General features: G+C 36.6%; 1 protein-coding gene across 1 annotated transcript in view; it reads left to right on the top strand.

Moving 5' to 3' along the window:
• MMS22L (MMS22 like, DNA repair protein) overlaps window positions 1–17,727 on the top strand; it is a 131,252-nt gene that overhangs the window by 15,559 nt on the left and 97,966 nt on the right. Inside the window, exons 7-10 of the mRNA XM_004710933.2 lie at window positions 229–359; window positions 2,379–2,492; window positions 7,456–7,629; window positions 14,342–14,404. Of these exons, the coding sequence (XP_004710990.1) occupies window positions 229–359; window positions 2,379–2,492; window positions 7,456–7,629; window positions 14,342–14,404 (482 nt within the window). The remainder of the gene's footprint in view (window positions 1–228; window positions 360–2,378; window positions 2,493–7,455; window positions 7,630–14,341; window positions 14,405–17,727) is intronic.

The raw sequence follows: 17,727 nt of genomic DNA, 5'->3' as shown, positions 1-17,727 counted from the left end.
AGTATTCTTGCCTTGAGGGAGTACTTGAGTGGAGGCCAATTGAGAACTTTTAAAAGTGATGTTTATATTTGTGTGAGGAAGGAGTTGTCCTCAAATTTTATGTTTTTTTGCAAAAGAATGAATAACTGTTGCCTTTTTGTTCAATAAGTTATTTTTAAGGTATGCAATCAATTTTTTTCTTTTGAAATAGTAAATTCTACTTTAATTTAAAATACTCTTATTTTTCAGAGCATGTTGTATATGGTCATCAGTTTATGAATCTGTCAGGTGACAGTTTAACCAATGTCAGTTTATTTGAAGAACACTGTGAAAACCTCTTTTGTGATTTAATAAGCCTGTCGCTCAGCAGGTATGACAAGGTAATGCTTTAAGAGTTTATTTGTATTTTTGACACTTTGTGGCACTAGTCAGTCCTTAATGCATGTCGCTTAATGTAGAAGACTTCAATGTAAAATAAATCTCAATTTTAAAATAGCTTACTAATATCTGATTGCTGAATGGGAAAAGAATTTCAAAATAAACATTCAATGCAGGCTATAATTAGTATCATAAAGCTGTCTAAAAAAGGGTGTTTTTCTTAAACCTCTTCCATGTTTTGGAAAAAATGTGATCTTGATTGAAAGCTTAACTTTTCAAATAGGTGAGGTCAAGTCTAATGACTTGGTGTTTTGTAAAATTAATTGACAAAGTTTAAGGAAGTTTTTGTTTACTTATGTTTACTAATCTAGAACCATGAGGATCAGAACATTTTTACTACAATATACTCCTCATAGGATGCTTAATACAGTGCATGATTTTAAAGTGTCACAGAACCGGGGCTTTGGACCAATTTGAACCAGTTCAATCATGGCTGATACAACAATAACCGAATAGACCCAAATTGAAAAATCTGGGTGATGAGAAATGGCAGCTAGAAAGAAAAAACTATGGGATGCATCCCTAGAATAGCAGCCTCGGAAGGGGTATAGTAAGCCCTTCCAGGAGTCTGATGTGGGTGACTGTCAGGACTGTAGAGAGCCAGTCTTGGAACGGAAAGCAGCAGTTCTACTCTGTGTTCTCTCTCTTTTTTCTCTAGAGCATTGATTCTCAACCTTCCTAATGCCACAACCCTTTCATACAGATCCTCATGTTGTAGTGACCCTGACCCCCAACCATAAAATTATTTTCATTGCGACTTCATAACTGTAATTTGCTACTGTGATAAATTGGGCTACCCCTGTGAAAGGGTCGTTTGACCCCCAAAGGGTTGAAATGCACAGGTTGCGAACTGCTGCTCTGTAGAGTGGCGTACATTCAGAGTGGTGTGATTGGCCAACATCTTTGAGTGGAGCCCCATTAACCTGACTTACTGGCCAAGAGATCAAATTACTAAGTATATGCTGCTCTTATATTCTGAGAAAGAGATTAAATTCTGGTTCCTATTCCAGTTCACCCACATTTTACAAAATTGGAGTGGTTCTGGATTCTCTTCCTCCACTATGACTGAGCAGAAGAATGTAAGCAGGTTGAAGCCCTGCACAGAACATAATCATTTTCCCGAGATGGATATTTATAAGCCCTTATCACTTATTTGAGATTGACACCAAGGAAACCAGGATGTACAACTTTTTAAGATTCAGAAGCAGATGGTGGTTTATGCATTTACTAGCACCACCTTTTGAATGTTTAAAATTAAGTTAGTGGATTAAGGCAATATAATAATAACCAACAGCTAGTATTTTACTACATATTAGAAATATATATTTAACATCTGTGAAATACTGAATACATTGTGTCAGAAGTCTCGTTATAGTTGTAAATTCAGTATACAATCTGTATTATTTAGAAATGCCACTGAGAAAATTTTTGTTAGAAAAATGGTAAATAATTTAGAAATTGCTTTATCTTTATAAATTTCTAAAATTTCTTTTTAACCTGTTTAATTTTTTGTTTTTACTCTGCTTTACAAAGAATTAAAATTTAGTTTCAGAGCTTCTCATTAGCTGTCTTTCCTATTGTAGTTTAGATCAATGTCAGCAGTGTTATCCTCAGTTTTCAGTGAAGTGTAACTGGCACACAGCCTTGCTCAGCCCTGTCTCCGTTCTCCCTAATTACTGTTGCTCAACAATGGCATAGTATAACAGGGCAAGCATTGTGGCTTAGAGAGCGTAATGTATTTTCTCTCTAGCCTATTAAAAAAGAAGTTTACTGAGCACTGGATTAGTTAATTAATGAATGATTAAAGGATAAATGTGGTTGAATTTGAAAATAAAAATTCATTTTATACTCTTTGATATAAAATAGAGTATTTTTACAATTAAACAATTTTTATGTAATTGAGCATACTTTTTAAGTCATTTAAATCATTCACTTATGAGCACCTCATTTTCTTACCACAGGTTAGGCCTTCAGAAGTGTTAATGAGTCATCATTGCCCATGTCCATGCCTTAAAGAATTATGGGTTCTGCTCATTCATCTTCTAGACCACAGAAGTAAATGGTCACTTTCAGAAGTAAGTTTGGAAATAGACATATGACAGTTGTTATTCTATATTGAATTTATTGTAATTATGGCCAAGGAAAACCTTTACGTTTGGGGTCTTTTTTTTCCTGCCAAGGCCGCAGATAACAACTACCAAGAAGACGAACTAAATACTGTGTACCTACTACATTTTAAGGAGTCCTAGTGCAAGGGCAGTGAGTGATTTAATGTGGCTCTGCTAGCCAAAGCCACATTGTTTTTCCCACCAATGACTTTTCCCTGCATGGACCTGGTAAGGAGGTGGAGGAAGAGACTGATAGGACTCCCTGGAGTGCCATCCAGTGGTGTATAATTTGAGCTTCTGAGAAGCAGGAGGAGGAATCTAATCATTACCATCAGTGCATCCTCGACCAGAGATTCCTGCTCAGTGAATCTCCTGGGTACAGATGACAGCTATATCATCAGAGGAGATGCCACAGAACAAGGAGCTAGAACATGGAATAGAATTATGGACTTCCCAACCTACGGAGCAAGTAAAACTGGGTGCTTTTGCACAAGAGGCTGGTTTTTGGAGTGGGATGCCTCTGGGCACTAACAGGGGAAGTTAGCTTTGCTGACCCAGTGGAAGGAGAGCTGTGTATCTTTGGGCTGAGACTTCCTGGAATGAGTTGGCACCTGGAGTGAGTATCCAGGAACTTAATTCAGGATGTTGGGCTTGCTGAACCAAAGCTAAAAATGTAAAACTATTTTGAGCTCTAAATAATTGGAGCTGAGATCTTTTGGGCTGAGTGTACCTGGAGTGGGGTGACTCTGGGCACTTAATTCAGGGAGCTGTATTTGCAGACCCAAGGAGTTTAAGCTGAATGCCTTGGGGCTGAGGTTTCTAGCAGAGAGGTATTCCCTTTGGGCATTTATTAGCAGACTCGGCAGCTATTTGTAACATGTCTTGATAGACAACTCAACCCTGAGCATTCCTCATTGACATTACAACTTGTTAACGTCTCAATAAAGCCTTTAATCCTGTAAATTTGTGAGTTCTGTGGAGCCAAGGCAATGGATATTAGAACCCTGAGAGATAGAGAGTATTAATTAATTCAGACAGTATACCTGGGGAGTGCAAACAATTAACGCAATGGATACTGAATGGAAGGGCGGTGATTCAAGTCCACCTAGATTTATCTTCAAAGAAAGACCTGGCAATGTATCTACAAAAAATCAGCCTTTGAAAACCCTGTGGAGCACAACTGTACTCTGACACATATTGTGCTAGTTACATAATCTGGTGTCAATTTGAGACTTGACAGGATTAAGAATGAAGGGGTGGAGTCTAGTCTGTCAGTCAAGTCATAGCCAATGAGGCCTCTGTGTGGGTGTGGCCTTCTGAGAATTCTGGAAACTCCTGGGATTTTTCCTCCTTGGAGGCAGGCAACACACTTTCTCTCCTCACTCCCTGAGAGACTTTTCTACTGACAAGACACATGGTGCTGCGCCTTGGGAACTGGAGAAGCCTCATGAACCTACCCTGATGGAACCAGAACTCAGTGGAGGCAGAGAAGCCACGTAGAGACCCCGTGCCCTGAGAACCAGAGAAGCCATGTGGAGACGATGTTTACAACGCCACTGGATCCAAAGACTTTCTACCTACTGGCTTGTGATTGTCCTGTGTTTGGCATCATTGCATGTGTTTCATGAGTCTGAAGAGAACTTTATAGATTGATGTCGGACATGGCTTAGAGTGGACTAGGTTGGGATGCTTTCTTAATGTACAATTACCCTTTATTTGAAACTCTCTCTTATTCACATAAGAGTTTCTATGGATTTGTTTCTCTTGTCTACCCGGACTAACACACATGGAGAAATGATGGGTTAGAATCAATTTGTGAGCAACAGGTCAAAACCTTATATTTAAGCCTAAAATGAATAATGCATCTAGCAGAAATACAAAATTTGACTCTTATTTTCCCAAGTACATTTTTTTTTGTTCCCTCTGGAATCTTTTACACTGCAATGTGTAATATCCTTTAGCAATTACAGATAAATTAAAGGATGTAGACTACATAAGCAGAGGTTTATAGTATTCAGGTTTACAACATCTGATTTTAAGGAGGGAGGAAGAGAAGCACAAAGACAGGCCTTCTTCCTCCCTCACCTATTTTGAGTCAGATCTTCAGAAAGAGACTATATTTTACAGCAAGTGTTTTGAGGTAGTTGTGTGTTATTGACCCTGTTCTGACTTGTAACCCCATGGCCCAATTGGACAGCTCCATAGGTTTTCCTCGGCTGTAATCTTTATGGGAGCTGATTGCTATTAGTAGAAGAAGAAAAACATCCTTAAGCTGATGTAAGTACATAAAATTTCTTGTGAAAATTATTAAAATTGGTTATAATATATGGAAACTCTACTTAGGCCTTTCATGGCATATTTAATTTCCAAATTTTCCACAATTTGGAGTTTGGCTACTGACTAGTCATAAATCTGAAGTTTTGCAGATTTGCAAATTATATCTGTGTGTGTGTGTAATTTTTTTGAAGGAGCCTTGGTGGTACAATAGGTTAGGTATTGAGCTGCTGTCCAAATGGTTGTTTGAACTCAGCAGCTGAGAGAAAGGGAAAGTCAGTCTGCTTCTAACGTATCGTGAGGGGATAATAATTACCCCTTGATGGAGAAACAGATTGATTTGTGGCCAGTTGCAGAGGTTTTCTACAATACTAGTAATTTTCTGGTTCTTTTTCTAAATTTTGTTGGGTATGTTTGTGTACATGTATGTATAGCATTGAATTTACTATTTTAAACATTTTTAACCATACGATTCATTGTGTTTTATGCCTGATTTATTTCAGATAGCTTAATGCTTTCAAAGTTCATCTTGGCATCATGAAGTACTAGAACTTCATTTTTTATTTCCTCATTCTCATTTCTAATATTCCACTGTGTGTATATATATATATATTCCACATTTTGTTTATCCATGCATCTTTTGATGGACACTTGGAGTCTTTCCACCTTTTGGCTATTGTGAATAAGGCTGCAATAAACAACTGTCTGAATCTTTTTCTTAGACGAACAACTGTTTCATTGAACAAGTATCTGAGTCTGTGAATTCATTTCCCACCCCCCACCCCCCACTTTTTTTTTGGAATCTGTTTAAGACTTTCTGGGTCATACGGTAATTTTATGCTTAATTGTTTGAGGAATTAACCTTTCCCCTAGTAACAGTATCATTTTACATTTCCACTGGCAGTGCGTGAAGGCTCTGATTTCTCTACATCCTCACCAACCCCTAAATTTTCTGGGTGTTTTTGTTTTTCTGTCTTTTATTGTTAATTGTATTTTTAAATAATAGCCAGCTTAGTGGCTATGAAGTGCTCATTGTGTTTTAATGGAATTTTCTTAATAATGTATGATGTTGAACATCTTCATGTGCTTATAGGCTATTTATGTATCTTTAGAGAAATGTTTAAGTCATTTACCAATTTTTTTCTGTTTGGTTGTTGAATTGTTAGAATTTTTTACATATTAAGTCCTTACCAATTGTATTGTGCAGTCAGTGTTTTGTTTTTCTTCTGTATTTTCTAATATACATTGAATGACAACGCATAATTCAGATAAAATTAATGAATAAAAGTTTATTAAGGAAATTAATAGGATTGAATTATCAGGACATGTTACAAAGTTCTGCCAAATCTGCTAATAAATGCCCAAAAGTTATACCACTCTGCTCCAAGCCTCAACCCAAAGGCATTCAGTAGCCCCAGCCCCCTGAATTAAGTGCCCAGAGGTATCCCACCACAAAAAGCCTCAGCTCTAAGGGATTAAGTTCCATTCCCATGGGTCAGCAAGTCCAACCTGTCCAGTGAAGTGTCCGGAAGCACCCCATTCCACAAATCAGTTTTTCGTACTCTGTGGGTTGGGAAATCCACCATTCTGTTCCACACTTTGGCTCCTGCTCTTCTGCTGCTCCTCTGATATGTACAGTATAGCTATCTTCTGGACCCAGGAGGTGCTCTGCCTAGGAATCTTGGGTCCAAAGGCTGTGCTCGACTCCTGATTCTGCTGGTAATGAGATCTCTCCTCCTGCTTCTCAGAGGGCTAGAATTAATACAGCTGGATGATACTCGGTAGGGAATCTTGTTTGAAATTATTCACAGCTAAATCCTATCAGTGTCTTCCCCCACCTTCTAACCACACCCATGTAGGGAAAGGTCCCTTTGTGGGAGTTAGAGACTGGCTAGCAAAGCCACATCAAATAATTCACTGTCTTTGGAATGTAAGATCTCCAAATATTTTCTATCATTCTGTAGGCTGTTCCACCTTCTTGGTAAGGTCTTGGCGGCACAAAAGTCTTTTAATATTGTAGCTGTTCAATTTGTCTTTTATTTTAAAATTGATGTAATTCACAAATCATAGGATTCAGTAGTCTAATCATCTTAACAGTTTGTCTTTTTATTCTTGTTTTACTCATGATTTTAGTGTCATATCTAAGAATCTATTGCTAAAATCAAGGCCTTGATGATTTATGTTTATTTTTAAATTTTTTATAGTTTTACCTCTTATATTTATGTCATTGGGTGTATTGTGAGTCCAACTTTATTCTTTTGCATATGGCTGTATCTTTTAATAGAGATTACGTTCAATTTGTAGATTACTTTGTATTAATGACATTAACAATATGCCACTTCCTAATTCATGAAATATATTTCCATTTAAATAGGTCATCTTAATTTCTTTCAGCAATTTTTTATGTTTTTCAGTGTGTATGTTTTTTATCTCCCTGATTAAATATATTTGTAGATACTTTATTTTACACATCATGTTCTTAATCCTTAAACTCTTAGGTAGGTATTTTTATTCCATATATCGTATATTATATGTTTTATATTCTCATGTATATGGTATACTTTGTTATAAACATGGATAGAAAGGCCAAAATTAAAGGTTATAGGAATTAACTACATCTTACTTTAACTGAATCATATTGCCTCTTTTTCAATAGTCATTTTGGAACTCGATGAATCAACTTCTTAAAACACTCTTTGAAAAATCAAGTAACCCAAAACGACATCTGCCTATAATCCAGTGCAGAGATCCATTAGGTTTTAGTTGGTGGATTATTACTCATGTAGCATCGTTATACCAGTTTGATCGCCATGGAGTGTCAGATGAAATGGTAAGCTCTTGTTTTAAACTTTTAATTATCACTAATACTTGTTTTCTTATACACTGATACAGAAGTAAGTGATTGGAAATAATAAGAAAAATCATAACACAATGGAAGAGATAAATTCAGCCTTTACATCTAGAAGCTGCAGTCCTTGTAGACATTTTGAAAAATGATGATAATCTTGTTTTCATTGTTAATTAAAACAAAAAGTTGTCAAAGCTTTGGGCTACAGTCCTGGCTCTGCTAATAGTTTTGTGGCTTTCAATAAATTAGTTAGACCTTTTGACCATCTGTTTTCTCATTTAAATTCTCAAGATTAAAGCGGCTGATTATTACAAAGGTTTCTGGAACCTCTAAGAAAGCCACAGGGAAAGCATATATCTCCAGAAATGTTCTTGTGAAAAGTTATGATAAATCATTTCCTTAGAATCACACTCACTTCTTTACAAGAGCTTTTTGCAAAGAAACTTTATTAAGAAATGGTGACATTTGTTTCAAATAGAAGACAGATTTTAACTGGTATGTCAATTTCTACTAGAAAACATGTTTTGGGTTTTTTTTTTTTGCCATGTTAGTTAAAAATCTCCACGAATAAAACTGTCTGGTAGATGTATTTATCTGAATGTTTTTATATAATTTCTTCTGCATTACAAATGAATAATGCCGTGTATTATTTCAGTCCTCCATTTCCATAAACTAGGAATTTAGAATCTGGGAGTCATTGTGCCTAGTTACTTAAATTGGCCTTTTTTATGGATTAGGAGCCCTGCTGGCATAGTGGTGTTCATAGAGCTGCTTAACTGCAAGGTTATCAGTTTGAAACCACCAGTCACTTCCCATGAGACAGACCAGGCTTTCTACAACCATTAAGAGTGACAGTCTCAGAAACTCACGGGGGCAGTTCTACCTCATCCTTTATAGCAGTTATGAGTTAAAACTCATAACTCGATGGTGGTGAGGGTTTTTTTTTTATGCAGTTGTTTTCCCAAATAGCCTGGGAATCAGACAGCTGTGAGGTTTTTAAAAATCCAAATCTCTAGATCTCAACTCTTGAGATCCTGATTTCATACATGTGCTGTAGAATTTTGGATTCCTTACTTTTAAAAATTCCTTGGTTTTTATCCTTTATCAGATATGAGAATCATTATTTTATGAAATTTTGGCTTTGACAGATTTTTTTAAGAGAGAACAGAGTCATTTCTGTCATCTTTAATCAAATCATTCATGGAATTTGAGGGTCAGTGTGTGCTTGAAAAAACATCAGCATGCCCTCCACATGATCCCCTAGTAATAAGGTGGAATTCTAGAGTAAAGAGAGATAACAAATCAGGAAGTGCTCTGAGAAGTTCACACACAGCTCAGTACCAGTGTATGTATGTATTCTGCTAGTGTACTGAAAGGAAGCCATGGAGAGAGCTTCTCACAGAGAAGCACAGTTCTTTATTTCAGTAGATGAGTTCGTACTATGTTCACACACAGTACATATTCAGCGAATGTTAAAAATGGCCATTTTACTGTCATATTTCTTTTATTAAATATTTTTGGATTTGAATATGATATTTCACAACTTTTAGTTACTAGTTATCTTAAAAATCTTAATTTTTAAAATTATATAGAAGACTTTACAAAGAAAGATGATCATGATTTCAAAAAGAACCTTTTCTATTTGTACGAGCCCCCAATAAAATGATTAAATTAAAAAAAAAGTAAATGTCTAGAAAAGAATGAAGGCAACATATGTACACATTCGCCTGATGCAAGCGATGTATGGATTGTAACAAGAGTTGTAAAAGTCCTCAATAAAATGATCTGTTAATTTAAAAAAAAGTATAATGTCTTTGTATATGTAAAATAAATTTTGTCTTGTTCTGTCCACAAAAAGTTCCAAAGTAATTTTAGACTTCTTAAAGACTTCTAAAGAAGACTCAAGCTGCCAAGTAATAGTTGCTTGTATTATGGAGTATTGTCTTCAGCTGATTGCATTTACAAAGTGTTTAACACTGCACAGTAACACATTTTATCTCATAGTGAAGTTTTATGAAGTAGTTAAAAGGGTGATAATGATGTCCATTTTACAGGTGAAGAAATCAAGGTGTACATTAGTTACATGCTACCTTTGCCTTTTCACTTGAATACATTTCGTATCCAGTTCCCTTCAGGGTTGCCTTTTATGAATAGGTTCTTGGCAGCATCACCATAAAGGAGCCTTGGTGGCACAGTGGTTCAGAATTTGGCTGCTAACTGGAAGGCTGGTGGGTCAAACGTACTTGGCTGCTTCATGGGACAAAGTTGTGGCCCTTTGCTTCTGTAAAGATGTAGAACCAGTTCTACACCATCCTGTCTGATTACTATGAGCCAGATTCCACTCCATGGTAAAGGGTTTGCTTTGGGGGGACTGAGATAAAATTGTGTCCCAATTTGCCAGCTATGGTACCAGTGTGTGCTGCCTGTTGCCTCGTCCTACCTAGGTAGTTTCCCCTTTACTTTCTAAAGTTCTCTCTGGTTAGTTAATAATTTATATAGTTATTCTGATCTGTGAACTTTGAGACATTTGACTCATTCCTCTCAGATTATAAGGGATGTATTTGGATCTGAATTTGAAAATTGCCTGAATTGGTTTTTTCCCTTGATCTAATGTATTAGCATCGCCAACTACAATGAGAAAATAGTGACGCAATATGCATGCTTCATTCTATGAAAGAGTAAATTGGTGTGTGAGGATGACATGCCGTAATCATGGTTATTCAGATGTTCTTCAGCAGAGAAGTGCCTCTAGTCCTGAGATAGCCATGGAGATAGTACAGTTTTTAAACAAACTGCGTTTCCCTGAAGGTTAATGTGTAAAATCTGTACATTTTAAATGGCTTTCAGATGTGGTTATTTTTTATTTTGACAGTTTCTTAACATGGACTTTTTGCTATAGGTAGGTTTAAAGTACAAAACTAGCCAATTTCGTAGTAGAGGCCCATTAGGAAATGTTGGTATCTCACTTCTTGTACTAGAGGCTTTAGAATTTCATGCATTTCTGCTTAATGCTTTTCTCTCAGAGAATGTATTATCCTCTCACAATCCCATCTATCTAGTTGAAACAAATAGGGTTTAAAGAGTAAAATCACTCTGGGGCCTTGCAGGGTCACTTTAACTTTGCTTTCCCTGCCCTGGACACAGTGCAATCAGTCAAGCTAGCGGATGCTCATCTTGAAACGTCAGAAATGACGCCTAGATAAAATGTGAAATACAACCTTTGAATGAGAGTTGCACCAGGCTAGCTAGTCTGCTGGAAGTGGGGGAGGGAGATCTATTTATAGGATTGGAAGATACCACCTATAGTAAAGCTCAAGTGAATATCTCCGTTTTGATGGTGGTATAAAGACTGTGAGACATAGCACCAAGCTGATGGCGTCTTACCTCAGTTTTATCAGCTCTGATTACGTTAGGTATAACTTAATTGGCAGACCAAAAGAACCCTGTAATAACCGCTGACGAAGTTAATATTTCCTGTAAAAACCTGCTTCCCTTTGACATACATTTCCCTATTCATATTTGATTTTGACATGATATAGTTGTCATTAGTCCCTTCAAAGTAAGGTTTGATTTTGTTTAAAATGTAGTTGCATACTGACTCAGATAGTTGAAATTCTTTGGGCAAGAGTGATAATGCTTTCTATAGTTCTTGTAACTCGAATCCCTTAATAGAAGAGAGGAGCTGTACTCATTAGCAGAATCAAATTGTAAAACACAACTTTAATTGTTCAACCCTCTCAGGCTCTTTCTTACCTAGCAATAGGGGTGACATTTTAAAAATAAAGAATTATAGAAAACATTGAGTTGCTGAAGCTGGAGGGAAAGCCTTGAAGGGGAGAGAAAGAGCAGTTCATGAGCCTGGAAGGATGCCCCCTGGCGTTTGGGGCCCCACACTCTTAGGTATGAGTCCATGCTCCAACGGTGCATGTAACTTTTCTTTCATTGTCTGTGAAATGGAAAAATGTCCCATGAGGAAATAAGTATAGAGCCTCACATGATGCCCAAACAGCATTAATCTAGCAAAATGATTTCTGAGAGAGTTTTAAGGCCGTTGGCAAAATTTGAAACCATAAATCCCAAGATCTCACTGACTTGTGACACTAATTTCAGATTCAGGAGTTTCCCAAGGACTCACAGAACTCACTGGGAACTATTGTATTCAGTTATGGTTTCTTACTGGGAAAAGAGACAGATTAAAGTCAGGCAAGAGAAGATGTGCATCAAGTAGCATTCCAGAGAGTTGCCGAGTGTGGGATGTTGTCTTCTCCGTCTGTTGTCAACACGAGGTACTCTCGACATTGGTTTGTGACAATATGCACAGCATGTTGCCAACCAAAAATACTCATCTTCGCCTAAGTATTCAGAGTTTTTATTAGGGCTGCATTACCTAGATATGGTTGGCTGATGGATTGATTTAACCATGTGGTTGATTTCAGTTCTGAGGTGATTGAAATCATGTGATCCAACCCCTCGATCTTGTTTTAATTGCATTTCATGCCTTTTTTTACTTTCTGTACCTTTGGGGTGGTGTGGGGTAAAAAAACTGCTTATTTCTTGATTTCTCTTGGAGGGCCTCTAGTTTTTAATTAGGAATAGTTTGTATTTAGACCATTAACTGATTATCAAGCAAACTGAGTGTCTGGTAAGGAGGTTCTCTGGGCTTCTTTGTTGGAAAAGTGGAATTATCCTAGCCTTTGTAAAAATATTTTGGCTCTGTGAAAGTCCCTTTTAGTGTTCTTCCTCATTACCGAAACTCTTCAGATACTTGAGATGGCCAGAGAAGTGACTTGACTGATAAAGGTAGCACTCGTAAAGCTTTCCGTTCTGTATGTTAGTTTAAGATGCACTGTTTACTGGTCCAGGGTATATGGGGCTGTTGTACATAAAATGAAGGGCAAAAATCTCAATGCCGTAAGGATGTGCATTTTTTTTCTTGACAGTACTCTGACAAAATTTTAATTTTTGTTAAAATAGTTATAATTTTATGAAAACACCACTGTTTAGGAAAGCAACTTCTGATAAGGTTTATATCAGATTAGAACATAATCATTTACTGTATAATGTCAGCTCCAGCAAGATCCACCTGCTTTTTATGTTCATGATCCCTTAAGGTTATAATAAAATTCTGGAAATCCCTTTCACAAAACAGGATGTAGCACACGCAACATATTGTGCATCGCACATGTATTTCATGTTTCTTGAAGAGAAAGTGTGTGTTGCCAAATGTATAAGGGTTTAATATATATTTGAATTTACCACACATATATCTTGATAGTCATAATCGATACCTATGTTACTGGTTTATGTATTGTCTATCTAAAAAGTTTACTGTATATAAGTGTGTGCTTTCACTCATAGACAAAAGCATCCAATCTATGTATCCCATGCCTTTCATGTGTTGTAGAATTATCTCTGTCTAATGTTTTTTTGCAAATATTTCTATGAAATCTATAATGGCCTACAAATGCAGGAAACCAGCGATAGCAGCAGTGAGAAGCAAAGAAGTACCAACTTGGGAGTAAAACAAAAGGTTATTCAACATCACAAATGTGGAATCAATGAATGCTATTGCGTACGATTTAGCAATTTCACACTCGACAATCCTGATGATCGTCAGAAACGATGAAGAATTCTCCAAGCTCATCCCCTCACAGATGGGTCACAAGGAAGGACGAGTCAGCCAGGGTGCACTATAGCACCGATGAAACACACAACAATCCTCTAGTTCTTTAATGCTTCCTCACCCCCAGCACTATCATGACCCCAGTTCTACCTTACAAATCTGGCTGGACCAGAACATGTACACTGCTACAGATAGAGCTCTCAATGCGCAGAATCCAGGGCAGATAACCCCCTCAGGACCAATAATAAGAGTAATGATACCATGAGGGTAGGGGGAGGAAGGGGGAACTGATCACAATGATTGACATACAAATCCCCTATCCCCACCCCCCCAGGGGGACAAACAACTGAAATGTGGGTGAAGGGAGACAGTGGATGGGGTAAATATGAAAGTAAAAATAATTTATAAATTATCAAGTGTTCAGGAGAGTGGGGAAGGGAGAGGAAAAACGAGTTGATACCCTAGGGCTCGAGTAGAAAGAAAGTGCTTTGGAAATGATGACAACATATGTACAAATGTGCTTGTTACAATTGATGTATGGATTATTATACCAGCTGTAAGAGTCCCCAGTAAAATGATTTATTAAAATTTAAAAGAAAAATTCTCCAGGCTGATAAAAAATTGGCTCCACTGAAAGCTATAAGACTAGTAGACATACAAGAGGGCCCTATGTTAGATATGGTGGCATTGCTAATGATGTGGAGTGTGGGGCAAACACAAGAATGAATCTGAACCTCCCTGTCAGCATGTTGATCAGTGCCAAGGCAGGAAGCTTGTTTGAGATGCTTACACAAAAAGTTGGCCCAGACCAAGGTGCTTGCCATGTCCAAATCATAGGAAGCCCTGTTTCACAGAATGGATCATGGATGTTAAGCGATCCATGGCCACAGTAAATGTTTTTCTAAGAAGTATGTCATAAAACTCTTTGCCAAAGTATTAGAGATTCAAGAAATTGCAGTTAATGCTTAATGACAAGAGAAAACATTTGTATTTCACATCTCTTTCGCTGTGCTATAATTTTAAATACATGTAATGAACAGTGGATGTAACAACAATATCTTCCCTTTCTAGAGACAATTGGAATCAAATTGGAACTTTGTGGAAGAGCTGCTGAGAAAGTCCATCAGTGTTCAGGTATGCATTGAATGAAAGGAAATTGCTGAATTTTTACTACAGATTTTATTTGGTAGAACCAAACAATCTATTCAGATGGTTTTAAAAACAAAATAGTTTACTTTTTAAAAACGGGAGATAGAATCATAATTTTGTGTCACTGAAGAGTGAAGAGTCACTGCATAGTGTCTTTTAAAGAGTCTTTTTTTTAAAAAGTACTATTAACAGTTAAGTTCTCAGTTAAAGGAAGGACAAAGATAGTTATCCAGGTTGGCAAAATTGACAGAATGTGTTCAAAATAAGTGGTAGATACTTGGAACTATAAACCAGGCATTGACTGGACAGTAGTGAGTCTAGAAGACATGATAAGGGAGATAGTGGTGCCATTGGAAATTCAGCTGTGCCTCCATCACAGCAGGAAGGTGACTTGCCGTGCTGAGCAATTTGTCTTACAGGCTTGAGTTATCCTTTAACTGATAAGGTCCTGTTTCTGAGCACTCATTTCATACCTTATCATTTTTCTTTCCGTAGTGCAGTTAAAGTAGTGCTTCGGGGCCCAGAGGGCAGACTTGACCTCTTTTTAAAATAATTTCAGATATGGTGTTCATCACATCTTTAAACATGTTGTATTGTAGCTCGCTAGATTTGTTCTTAAATGCATGTTATCATTTATATAAGTTTAAGAAAAATTAAGTCAAGAACATTTTTAAATTTGGAAAATAAATTCCTATTCTGTTAATAAAAGTTGTTTGAAAATTACTTTTAAAGAAAAATAACTGAAATGTAGTAGTGTAAATTTGCATTTTCATGATATGGGGTAGTAATCATATCTCTGGAAATTAGTCTTAGTAACTTCACATACACCCGCTATCTCTCTAAAACACACACCTTTACAGTAAAGCAGGGTGAATGCACTTAGCTATGACTCTTTCAATTCGGACTTAAACATTCTAGCTTAGATTGTGGTCCACAGAACACTGCAAAAATACACTATCAGAAACAACACAGCCAGTGCCCTTTTAGAATGCTTTATCCTACCACTTTGAAAGTTTTTGTATATTTTAACTTTTTCTCTTTTTCTTATTTCTCTGAAGTGGCTTCCTTTTACTTTTTGGAAACACTGCTTTAGTAACTCAAGAAGTTTCTTACATAGTTTATACTTAGCGAATGTAGAGATTCTGAAAACCAGTCACCATTTGCATCATTTCTATTAGCTGTTAAACTGGTATTTCTTCCTTAGCATAGTTTAAAAGACTCTTTGTTAAAAAAAATAAATGAGAAAAAGACTCTTTGTTAAAACTGAGTGAAATAAAATGTGCTGTTGTTTGGATGGTGTTACATTTTGCTGACCAGTTAGTGCATCTAGGAGCAGTTTTGAATTCTAAATGAAGATGTAACTGTTCTTTAGTTTTCTCTCTGGCACAGGTAGAAGCCAATAGTATGTATCAGTAGACAACCAAACACTTTTACTATTTGTCAAAGTCCTTGCAGCTCTACCAAAGCTAGCCGATCTTGACTCACAGTGCCCCATGTGAGTCTTTATTGCAGCAGATAGTTTCAACTTTCTCCTTTGGAGCAGCTGGTGGGCTTGAACCTTTCACCTTCCAGCTAGTCATTGTGTGAATTTAGAGTTCCCTTCAGCTAAGCTTGAGTTAAGAGTATTAAGGAGTCTCTGAATATTTATATTAGCAAATACATGCATATCCAGTAATGGCAAAAGATCAATAGGACGATACTTTGTCATTATTTCTGTGATATGGAAAAGTTTTTTGACTAAAAGTTTGAAAACTCCGCACAAGCCTTTACTTGCTTGGAATTATAATATTTGCCTTTGAATTATGATTCCATATAATTTTGATTTAAAGGGAGGAAACTTGTTTCAGAAAAGAATTACTCTTAGTTCAGATGTCTTGCTCATAATGCTATAAAACTTTTTGCTATTAAAACTTATTATGCTGCATAGTAAACATTGCCAACAGTAGTATTTCTAATGATAGAAGTTAAAACTATTTCGTAATTAATAATTCTGGAAGTATATAGTGAACAACAATTTGGGTTTGTCTTGAGACTTAAGGTTAAAACTAGGAAAGTCCTGGGGAACCCAGTCAGTCATGCTAGAACAGAAGAAAGCTGTTGGGTTGCTTTATTTATTTGGGTTAAAGAAAGTGCAGTTAATCTGAGAAATTTTCCGTGTGAATTTAAATCAGGCATCAAGTAAAAGTAACCTCTTTTGTTTGGGAGAAAAGGTCATTATGATACTTAGGAAGAAGTATTTAATTTTCTCAGGAATTCTCCAAAGTTGTAACATGCCTTGATTGTATCAAATTATATTCTTTAAGTAGTCTAAGACGGTTTGCTGGAGTTCTTGAAACCAATTTAGTGGGTGCAGTAGGTGGTCATAAAGGATATGTTTAGACAGAGCTATCAGTTTGATTATATCTGGTTCCCCCTATTGAGGTAAATGAAAAACCGACCATGCTCATGCTGTGACTTATCTCCAACAGAGTCCCATTGCAGTAATAATAATCAATAGCCATGCCCCAAATAATCGTAGTTCAAATAGCATTGTAGTTTTAACTAAGCAAATAATCTGTTTAAAATAGTTTTCTGTCCACCTAAAGATGCTCTTTTAGGAAATAGATGCCTAGCTTTCCTTTAGTAAAGAAGAGCCTATGTTGTTCAGTCCTATTTGCTTTAGAAATAGAGACCGAAAATAGTAAACATTTATTTCTTTAAAGTAGCACTATTGTTTTCATATGAAAAAGGACTCTCTTTAGTTTCATATTATTTCTTTATAAAGACCAGCTGATTTTCTGAGATCATATGAAAAACAAAACTTGCAATCAAGTCAATGCTGACTAATAGTGACCCATGGTGGATTTTCCAAGATAGTAATTGTTTAGAGGTGTAGGAAGCCCATTCTTTTCCTGAGAAGCTGCTGGCAGTTTTGAAGTGCTGACTATGCGGATCACAGCCTAGAGTGTTTTATGGCCCTGGAAGGGTATATGAGGAGATCCTAAGCCAGCCCTGATAATTGTTAAAGGATTATTTTAATTTGTCAAAGACTTTAATTTGGAAAGTCTAAGACCAGAAACAACTCAGAGAGTGATTAAATCAGAATATTGTATGATAGTGATAACCCAGTTACTAATTAAAAATCGTATTTCCTGATCAGAGGGTCTTAAGTGGAAGATTGAAGTGCAACATTCTTTAGTCTCTTTAAAGTTGGGTTGAAAAATAAAAGCCCAATCAGATAGCTAGAGAGGGTTGCCACTAGCTTAAAAATAAATCTCATTCTTTTGGTGGTTTCTGATAAACTCTGGTGGTGCAGTGGCTATGCGTTG

The sequence above is a fragment of the Echinops telfairi genome, unplaced genomic scaffold, assembly GCF_000313985.2.
Source record: "Echinops telfairi isolate 266 unplaced genomic scaffold, ASM31398v2 ScPeMD7_3533;HRSCAF=4204_0, whole genome shotgun sequence".
Classification (NCBI taxonomy): Eukaryota; Metazoa; Chordata; class Mammalia; order Afrosoricida; family Tenrecidae; genus Echinops; species Echinops telfairi.
The sequence above is the reverse complement of the archived record's forward strand: the minus strand, read 5'-3'. Positions and strand labels throughout refer to the sequence as shown.